This window comes from Manihot esculenta, chromosome 18 (genome assembly GCF_001659605.2).
Source record: "Manihot esculenta cultivar AM560-2 chromosome 18, M.esculenta_v8, whole genome shotgun sequence".
Taxonomy (NCBI): domain Eukaryota; kingdom Viridiplantae; phylum Streptophyta; class Magnoliopsida; order Malpighiales; family Euphorbiaceae; genus Manihot; species Manihot esculenta.
Genome location: NC_035178.2, coordinates 4,353,283 through 4,363,867, shown reverse-complemented (window position 1 = coordinate 4,363,867; position 10,585 = coordinate 4,353,283). Strand labels below are relative to the sequence as shown.

At 36.5% G+C, this 10,585-nt stretch overlaps 1 protein-coding gene and 1 pseudogene across 2 annotated transcripts; both read right to left on the bottom strand.

The window, feature by feature from the left end:
- Window positions 1-241: 241 nt before the first annotated feature.
- Window positions 242-4,340, bottom strand: LOC110605979 (annotated as a pseudogene).
- Window positions 4,341-5,552: 1,212 nt separating this feature from the next.
- LOC110606598 (probable xyloglucan glycosyltransferase 12) lies at window positions 5,553-10,087 on the bottom strand. 2 transcript variants are annotated; one of them, XR_002486534.2, is made up of 6 exons: window positions 8,743-10,087; window positions 8,279-8,587; window positions 7,865-8,155; window positions 7,620-7,733; window positions 6,652-7,530; window positions 5,553-6,453 (listed from the first exon to the last, which is right to left on the bottom strand). XR_002486534.2 is itself a non-coding variant. In XM_021745475.2 (5 exons), the coding sequence occupies exons 1-5, from the start codon at window positions 9,517-9,519 to the stop codon at window positions 6,910-6,912; spliced, it is 2,112 nt and encodes a 703-aa protein (XP_021601167.1). In that variant the 5' UTR covers window positions 9,520-10,087; the 3' UTR covers window positions 6,538-6,909. The 2 variants fall into 2 exon arrangements, 1 of the variants encoding a protein (XP_021601167.1); XM_021745475.2 differs by lacking the exon at window positions 5,553-6,453 and having other exon boundaries at window positions 6,538-7,530.
- Window positions 10,088-10,585: the final 498 nt, after the last annotated feature.

Below are 10,585 nucleotides of genomic sequence, written 5' to 3'. Positions count from 1 at the left end.
ACTTAATTATTTGGCTAAATAGTTTCCATGGACTTTGCCTCTACTACTGCAGCTACTTTGTGGTGTGATTATGTTGGTGCAATTTATCTGAGTGCTAACCTAGTATGCCATGCTTACTCAAAGCATATAGAATTAGATTACCATTTTGCTCGTGAAAAAGTCATCTGTGGAACTATTTACGTTTGGTTTGTCTCTCCTGATGATCAAATTGCTGATATCTTTCACCAAGACAATATAAATACACTCATAATCATTCGGATTTATTAGAAAGCAAACTTTTCATCGTTTCACAACTTCGACAGCTAAACATCCTTCTGTTTCAAATTTCAACACTTAATGAACTGTGAAAAACCTAATTTAGATAAGAACACCGTCCACACGATGCCACGGAAATTATTAACAGGTGAAGAATATAAAGTCAGGTTGGGTTGGAATACAGGAAATCAATCTACAAATACTGAAATATTTTGGTGTACTTGTACTTCAGTCAAGTCAAAGAAATTATGTAGAGAAGTACCCTTTTTCGTATCAGAAGTGTGTAGAGAAGTTAATTGTATGCCTTGAGGTGGAAAACTTGACAACCCGAGCTACAGGACTTGGCTGCAGCCTGCTCAAACTTATTAAGAGCCACTTCATTTTCTTCTAAGCTTGTCTAAATGAATATCGAGCCCACCATGTTGAGCTCCTCAATTTAGCCTGCAGGGATAAAAGGCTTACTGCAATTTTCTTCTTTCAAATGAATTTCAATGATATGAAAATTGATCATACGATTTATATGCCAAATCAACACAAACAGACATCAAATTCTGGACTCTCATCTTTGGTACTTCCCGGAGCAAGATGTATGGAACTTCCAACATTTTATTAGTTAGATATGCAGTAAGGATTGCTCCTTTGAACTTAGTGAAATATTTGTTCCCCAAAATTCCCTAAATCCATATGTTCTAAGACATGCATGGAGAAAATTCTCTTTGCCATTCCAATAAATCGGATCTTTAATTATGCATGTCAGCATGTGCAACCATTCATGCTACACTATATTTTGCAACACATCAAAATATGTATACAAGCAGTTTCTGCAAAGGCCGCGATTTGAATTAATGACCTATGCAACTTTCAATTTCAGTACGTGCACCATATATCGCATAATGATCTTGTATTTTAAGCCACAATCAAGTCACTTACTGCTCTTCCAAACTTGGACACTTCCACAACTTTAGCTCTGTGCTGACCAGGAAAGCCTGAATGTTGACAGCGAAAAGTCATTGAGGAGTTTATACACAAAGTTTCATTTTATGATCGATATTCTGTTCATTCATTTCTATCTCATAAAAAAGACGGAACGTTAAATAGATATTCTATTTGCCCGTCCAACAAGACAAGAGGGAACATATCATAAGAAACTGCAAAATTTGTCAAAGTAGAGTAGAGATTTCTGTTAAAATATTTCATTACTCGGTTCAATTAAAACTAAATTCCCTGTAAATTTAGGATCAGAGTACAAGGCTACAAGTACATATCATAGCACGAGAAACTTGGTAATAAAATCCTAATTTCTAGAACAGAGAAAAGTCTTCTCAAAGAACCAGATTATGAGAACTGCCATCATAATTATGTGCATCAGCCCATTGCGAGTGAGTGAACCCATGAAAATGCAAATTGAGAAGTCAAATGTTGGAATTATGACATAAAAGACGAAGAGAGTGCTTTTGCAAATAAGGCATGAAATTTTGCAATATCGCAAATCATAAGCTACTCATGAAGTTAAAGTTCAAAAGGCAGGTAAAGATGAGTGACAAGACTCAAGCAAATAGACAAACAGGGAAAGAAGGTGGAAGAAGAACGATTCAAGTTGAAGATTTAGGGAAGGTTTTGCCTTTAAAGCCATCACCTGAGCTATGGCCAAACAAAGTGGAACTGATGAAAATGATTTGTGAGAACAAGATAAGGTTAGGATTTAGTTTAGTGTGAGTTGTATAAGATGCTGATCACCATATTGTTCTTAAAAATTTGTCAACACTAAAAATCCATGTCCCTGAGAAAACTCTACAAATACGTGTCTCACCACATTCACTTGTCTTACAGTATTTGCTCCTAATCAATCATGCAAAGAAAAAATAATGGGTAAGTTGGCTAACCTTTGTAGAGGAAAAATAAGGGGTTAATTGGCTAATCTCTCTAAAGAATTTTAATGAACAGAATTAAGTTTGGTCCATCAACTCTAGCAAACGATAGAAACCAAAAACCTGAGTGGCAAACATAAAAGCTAAGAGTATCAGTAGACAGCTGAGCCCCATTTACCTGTAAATACTACAAGTCCCTCATTGACACCCTTGCCAAATCTGGATGAGTTTTGTTGAGGTATCTTGGAGACAAGTAATCCTACACATCTGACACAATTACAAGAGAAAATGAATTTGGCCTGTACGGAAGCGGCAACTTGATATCGGCAACACGCACTGTGCCTTTCTGTACTGGAGATTGGCAGTGACCATCCACATCCTCAATATCATATGGTTCTATACCTCAGGCTTCAGTTTCCTCTTCTTTCTCTAATTTAGAAACCACTGGACAAGTACAAGGGCCGACATGCAAAACTTTGCGCATGCTGTCACCATACGCCTTCTTCAAAACTGGAATTGCTCATTGAACCTCTACCGTGCATGTAAAATCACCTGCGTATCCATACAAAAGATACTCTTCAAATCAAATATGCCATGCATTTCAATCTTCAGTGGAGGTTTAGAGTCAATAAGGTTAATCTCTCATAAAACAGAAGATCAAAGGAACAGCTTAATTGATGAAGAATTCAACCCAATTTCATACTCATCACAAGCATAAATATATTTTGCCAAAAAGAAGCGACAAAAGAATTGAAGTTACATCACATCTATTTATTTTTTTAACTAGAGACATCATGTGATGTAACACTATATGCAGCTAAAAACAGCGGTTGGTGATCCATAATAATACAAAAGTCAAATGACGCCCATTAAAAATTATAATAGATAACTAAATCACAAAAATTGAGCATGTAATTTTAAGAGTCAACCAAATTTACCTTCAATCCTACCAATAGCCCGTTTGTGGCCAACAAACCCTCCTGTTACAGGCAACAAAGTTCAGCCAATACATTTAAAATTATGCTAATTCAGTACATGAAATATACAGTGCAATTGAGCAGACTTTGACAGCTTTACATAAATGAGCAACGGAATGAAAAAGAAATTTAGCAAAAAATTGAACTGCCATAAAACATGTTTCACGTTATATTAAACATGATAAGTTTGGAGATTACCAATGGGGAATAATGATGTTTTACATTTGGAAAGTTTGGATTGAGAATATCTATCATCTTCGGTCAATTCCAATATCTTTATGACCAATTGAAATCAACAGAGTTACTACTCTTTAGCTATTCAATAAATTTTGATATCTTTTCTAGACAAATGCAGTAGCCATTATGAAGTTAATATGAGGGGCGAGAAATGTGATTGCTAAGAACACAAATACCAACCTGAGCCTCTGTACAAATAGGCAAAAATAAGGAGTGAACCCTGACAAGTTTCCACAAAAACAGAGATAACAAATCACACTCATAGCCACCAATCAATCTCGCATAATTCTTTTCAATGCAATAACTTCTGAGGAAAAAAAAAATAAAGAAAGAAGCAAAATTTGAAAGGATTAAAAAAAAATTAAAAATAAAATAAAGCATACTTTACCAGGACTTTAAGAACAATTGGAAAATAGGGAGCAGTACGCGATTTTCCACTGAAGGTGAACAAAGAGGCTGCTCCTCTCCCTCCGCTGTCTCCATGTCGCCGAGAAGGGTGGTTCCCCGGCCTCCTTGACATAGCTCCAGATTGAACTGTCAACGAGCCTACAATTACACTATGCTGTTTCAAAATAATCGAGTAAGCTTCCCATATAAAAATTAAAAGACAAAATCAAAATTGAAAAAAGAAATAATTTGAAATTTGCTTAGAATTAGAGGGTCCTGTTGAACAAAATAAATGAATGGATTTCATTTGGTTAAACCAGGAGAGTGAATGTAGCAACCTTATACTTGGACACCTGAGAAAAGAAGGGCCTAAACAATCAAGTGCAGATCTAAATGTCGTCGCCATCGTCTCCTTTTGCTTCTTCTTCTTCTTCTTCTTCTTCTTCTTCTTCCTCCTCAGAGTGACTCGACGTTTAAGGAAGCGGAAATTTGGAATGCAAGCCGGGAAATTTGTACGGGAGCGTTGGATTCTAAACAGAAACTTCTGACGGAAAGAGGAAGTTCCGAACCATCGGTCAACCGAATGAAGCCCACAACCAGTCCAATCCAGCCCAGCCCATTGCTGAACCTCTTCTCTTCTGTTAAAGTACTCCAGCCCATTTAAATTTCGGTATTTTTTATAGTCGTATAAGTTTAATTTTTGTATAAAATTGTTAGAAATTAATAATTTATATAAATATTATAAATATTTTTATAAAATTTGCATTGTATATTTAATCAATTATTTACATAAATATGTTTGACAAATTACATATAAATTCCAAACTCCTTTTAATATGATTCAGTTAAATTAGATATTGAAAAAAAAAAATATTCCATCTGTTGCGATTCGCAGTAAGTAATTTAAGACAGTTTTGATGAAAATTTATTCAACTTTTTATGTCATTTATTTCCTGTTGTTTTCATTAAAAGCTCAATTTTCTTAGGGGGAAAAAAAAAGGGATGTGTATCTCCTTTGGATGAATTTCATTAGTTTCAACATAAAATAATTTTTATTCGTTGGATTAAATTAATTATATTTTAAACGACGAAGTTAATTTATAAATTTTATAAAATTTCAGGAATAATTTATTCATAAATAAACTAAAATTTGTTATTATAGTTGGTGTGATCCTGTCTTCTTTCATTGATGGAAGCTTTGGTGTATTTTGTTGAGAAAAATATGGAAGGCAAAGCAAAGAGAAGGTGGGTCACCTTGACGTATGCAAACATGCAATCATGTCGATTGCCAAAACCAACTGTCCAGTAATTGTTAGAATTTATCAACACTTTTTTAAAAAGAAAAACATGAAAATTCCAAAAAATAATACAAAGAGTCGGCTTTTCTTACAAAACAAAACATTATATGCAATGTCCAACTCACATTTCTGTCTATATACTTGTGTGCTACCTTCAAAATATTCTTCTGCTCGACTGTGAGAGGATTAATACCATCCTTTATTCAGAGTTGTCAGTTCTACTTCATTTTTATTTGATTTAGTATTTAGAGAAAAATCCAACTGTCAATAATTTTAATTTAACGTATTATTAAGGACAAGAGTATAAAACCCAAATGTGAGTTTAAATAATAAGGGCTTTCCATGAAACAAGGTAGGCAGTTAAATCAGAGATGATTTTGCTGCCTGGTTAAGACAAAAACTAATTGAAACTTTCAACATATACAATGTTTCTGATTTGGACATAATTCATAACTAAATAGCTAAAAAAATTCATTAATAATGAATACGTATCTGGTTCTCTTTGAAAAACAAAAGAGATGAAATGAAATGCAGGTGAAGGGTGAGCTGGATTTATTGCATAAAGTTTTATTTTGAAATGACATGTATGGGTCTCCAATACATTACCAGCTGTTCTAAACAACCCCACACCAACACACAAAAAATAAAATTTCCACTTGTTTTGGTGGACCATTACTCCAACATTCAATTGGTTGGATTTTGTCTTTGACCATCGCCCATTATATACACATAAACACAAAATCACATCTTAAGTTTAATGTTTCAATACAGATTTACAGTGAATTTCATAGATGGTGAATGAATGAATTTATCAGTGTCATAAATCCCATTTACTCTTATTCACGGTTCCTTGCACTGGGTTTGAGGAGTCCCCATCGATGGCGTGGTCCAGCTGCTTCCCAACCATAAATACGGCATAACAACAGCCTACTCCCATGCCCATGTGCATCCAAATACACTTTCACACATTTTCTGTGGGCTCCCAAACCAACACTCAACTGTTTCCACCTAAACAATCTTCACTTAAGCTTTGTTCTAATGCCAATACTTTAAAAATTGTCCACTACCTACCTTCTACTCTATACCCATTAACTTCAACATGTTTTCAGGAAAAGTAGTTGGAGGAATCGTTACCTTTTACGCATAAAACTGAAAGTGATACCATGAAGGATAGTAATCAATGATATCATATAATCCTATATGATATATCTGCTTCACTGTATAATTTTTCCTGTGACCAGACACCGAGGTTAACTCGTTACTCTAAAACTTTTTCGGGTCTTGTGATTATCAACTAAAATGGCCACCACGTAATCAATCAACAATCCTATAATAAATGGCCATAAAGTAGCTAGAGAATCTTGAAAGAAACAGGAACTCATATTTGGTAGTTGGCATTATAGCTGAGACATTTGCTTCTTTTCAACATTCCTGGAAATTTAACTACAGTTGAATTAGCATGTCCAGAGTTAATTATGGTAAAAGAAAGGGGCACCAAGTGACATTCTGTTATCCTGCCTTAAGAATGCAACTAAATTTCCTGATTGATGTTTTAACCACAATCGTTTTTTCTTACAAAAGAATTGAAGCACGAACAAAAGAATGAAAAAACAAAAAAGAAAATCTTACATATAATCAAGAGCATTGATATTATGTAATCTTCCTCTGTCCCAACTGCAGTCATTCTTCTGTCCACTTTTAATTCAAATTTCTTCTCACATTTGGGCAGAATCGTGTTTGTTCTGAGGGTGGAGGCCAATCAAGAAAAGGAAGCACTCGCAGCCCACTAATGATCTCCCCATGTAACTTCCTGTTCAATCACATTCATTTTCGGTGTTCCCTTCATCTATATCAGCTATAACCCTTACAAATCCATCATATATCCTTTCACTGAACCTGCTCCCCAATCAAATCAAGACCAACCAGCAAGAATGATATTCCTTGAAACAGCAAGAAGTAGAAATGGATCCCCTGAGCAGACAGGAGACTCCTCGCTGAAGCTGTTAAAAGCAGAAAAGCCAGTGCCAGCTCCTTTCTATATATCCTATTGTGCTTTCTTTTTGGACCCTTTTTCTCCTGTAGAAGTTCTTCTTTCATTTCTGCAAGATTTGGTACTGACGCCACCCTTTGATTATTTGGTTCTTTTTGAGCCAAGGAGACAAGATCACCCTCAGAAGAGCGACCAGACTTCTTAGTCACAACCCATTCATAGGCACTTCCAAGCTGGAATAGACCAGAGATCATGGCATTGAACTTGGTTACTGACATAGTGTTCTCAAATAGAAGGTAAGGAACAATGAAGGGGAAGGATTTTGGTGCTGGGAGAATATTGAGAAATGACATAGTGGCTGGAATGTAACAGACAACCCATGCCGGCAGCTCAGCCTCTGGTATGAACATTGTCATTGGCAAAATTATGCAAAATAGGGTGAAAGAATAAAAAGGTAAGATCAGCTTTCTAAGAAGAAAGAAGAGAAAGATCATATTGAACTTCTTCGATATGCTAATCTGCAAATGCAATAAAGGAACCAAATTAGCAATTGGAGCCAACAAAAATTGTAATCAAAGTTAACACAAGCTACAGGAAGTATATATACCTTTGCTCGTATAATATCCGGCAAACAGAGCCTAAACAACTGCATTGGACCAGAATGCCATCTGTGCTGCTGCTTTCTATATGCCTCGTATGATTCTGGCAACTCACACTGGCACTGAACATATGAAGGAAAACTAACTATTATTCTCACATGAACAATCAATTTCTGTTCCAATGAGATATTCACATAAATCACTGAGTCAAACCATTTCACTCTGATAGAACAAAAAAGAAGTAAAATTATACCTCAACATCATTTAGGAAAATAAATTTCCAGCCATGAAGATGAGCACGGACAGCAATATCCATATCCTCAACGGTAGTTCTCTCTAGCCACCCACCAGCATCCTCCAGAGCCTTAATCCTCCATACTCCAGCGGTCCCATTGAACCCAAAAAAGTTAATGAAAACCCCATTCACCTGTTGCTCTACTTCAAAATGAAATGCTAAATTAATATTCTGCAATCTTGTTAACAAGTTCTCATCCTTGTTCACAAACGACCATCTTGCTTGAACAAGCCCAAGCTCTTCATTATCCTGTAGAAACAAAAACAACATTCCAGTGCTAAGCATATAACACTTAACTAGAAATAAACAGCTCAGTAAATATAGTTCCTAAGAACTCCTACATGACAATAACAAAGAATCAAATTGAAATACCTTAAAGTGAGGTACTGTTTTTTTAAGGAAGTCGGGTGTGGGCTGGAAATCAGCATCGAAAATAGCAACAAATTCATAGTCTTTGACATAGCTGCAATTCATTGCAGACTTGAGATTACCAGCTTTATACCCTTCTCTGACTACTCGATGCCTATACACAATGTGGGCACCCTCTTGCTGCCATTTGTTAACCTCTTCCTTGATCAACAATTGAGTCGTTGGATCATCAGAATCGTCTAGAACTTGAATTAGAAGCTTCGATTTAGGCCAGTCCAAATTACATACAGCAGCAATTGATTGTTGATAAACCTAAGATGTATTGAAAACAAAAGTCAAAAAGTTAAAACCATAATTAACTCAAAAGATAATCCTAGTAGCCAGCTAGAATTTAAGCTAAGCTTAAAATGAACAGTGACCTAGTAGAGTTTGATCTCTAAAGTGCCAATGTGGATATGGATTAGTACCTCTTTCTCGTTGCACATGGGGATTTGGACAAGGACCATCGGGAAGAAGCCATTTTCGCCGGATTCAAGGTCGGCAATTGCGTCTTGTTTGAGAATGGGTTTTATCTTCTTGAATCGGATCCAGAAACAGCCCAAGCAGAGAACAAGCCTGTCCAGACTCTGAATAAGGAAGAGCACAATACATACATTGGCGAGGAATTGCAAGGGAGGAGCGAGATACTCCACGCGAATCAAAACCCATCGAGAATACAAGGAATCGAAAATGTCCTTAAACCCAAAGGAACTAGCTAATAGGTACTGTAATTGGAGGTGAGGAGAACCAAAATGCCAGCCCTTGAAATAGGCAGCCATCTCGAACCCTAAAAGCAAAACAGAGAGCCATAGAAAGACCTTGATGCAGGAGTAGAACCGGCTTTTGACTGTTATGTTCTCATTTTCCCGGCCGGCGTCCAAGTCGATTTCTACGTCGGCGTCGGTGTCAGTGCGACCAGAGCGTAGACGTCGCTTTATGAGGGAGCCAAGGGAGACCATTGCTGAGGCAATGGAGGTTAAACAACCAGCGGCCTTATGGGCTTTGAGAAGAAGAACCCAGGTGAGCTGCTTCGCGTTCTTGTTACGAAACTTGTCTCGGGAACGAGCCGGCGAGTCGCCGATGAGGAAATCTTCGTCAGCTGGACCCTCAAGCTCGACCATTGACCAGTTGGGGTTCTCCATTTTGACCACGACGGGCGTGCCTCTATGGCCCTCCTTAGCCCACCAATCGAACGAAGGTGCCATTGCCGTTAAATTTGGTATTTTGGGTCTGATCTATAAAAAATAAACCAGACTCGCAAACAAAAGAAAGCGAATGAAAAGCAACAAAATAATCAATCAAATATTAACCCAAAAACTCTTCTTCGTTTCCTTTGTTTTCTTTTTCTTTTTATTTGACACCTCCTTTCTTTCGAGGCCGAAAAGGCTATAACTTCGATATCATTGTCAGAAGAAACAGATAAAAATGGAAGGGGGAAAGAACAAATAAAAATGGCAGGAAAAAATAGACGCGTGGAGGAAGAAGCAGAAGCAACAAAGGCGAGGCGTGTTTAAATCACGGTGACATAGGGACACAACTTAAAACGAGAGGAGATCTAATCTTCCGAAGAGAGTGATGAGATGGAGAAACTAAAACAATGTCATATGGGTTAATGAGAGCGCGAGCTATGAGCAAAGAGATGAGTCCAAAAACCCTCTCATTCGATTACAGCTTGCAATACGGGAACGAAATAGCAAGGAGGACAAGTTATAGACAGGGAGATAGAGAGAGGAGAAGGTGTAAAGAGATTTAGGAAAACAGATGCTAACAGCTCAACACGTCTTTCTTTGATAGTATTATATTTTTCCAACAAATAATTCTTTTTTTATATTAATTAAAAAAAAATAAAAAAAGAAATATACAGACACAGTCCGGGGTACAGAAAAGGACAAACACATAAATAGACACTCACACCGTGTTCTATTGTCAAAATCGATTGGAGCTTAGCTTCCATACAAACAAACTCTCCCTTCTTTTCCCATTTTTTTCAAACCAACGCCATTACGCTTCAACCACACCTCTACGGATTCATTTTCTTTTGTATATTTGGAAATAAAAACATATCAATTTGCTTTTTTTAAAAATCTTCTTTTCACATTTACACAGCTCAGACAACGACACTTCTCTTACTGTTTTTATAAAAAAAAAAAAAAAAATCTGAAATTTAAATTTACAGACAATGGAGGATTGTTTTTCTTTTACGTGTGAAAACTTTCGCGAGTAAATGATCACACGGTAAAACGCAGATCGACAAGGATGAAACGGAAGGGA

What these genes read in the sequence shown, in the direction of transcription:
- LOC110606598 (XM_021745475.2), bottom strand. Translation starts at nt 9,519, where the DNA reads ATGGCACCTTCGTTCGATTGGTGGGCTAAGGAGGGCCATAGAGGCACG. An exon ending in AAACAGTACCTCACTTTAAG is followed by an intron (nt 8,156 to 8,278) that starts GTATTTCAATTT and finishes TTGTTTCTACAG; the next exon opens with GATAATGAAGAGCTTGGGCT. An exon ending in CGGATATTATACGAGCAAAG is followed by an intron (nt 7,531 to 7,619) that starts GTATATATACTT and finishes TTGCATTTGCAG; the next exon opens with ATTAGCATATCGAAGAAGTT.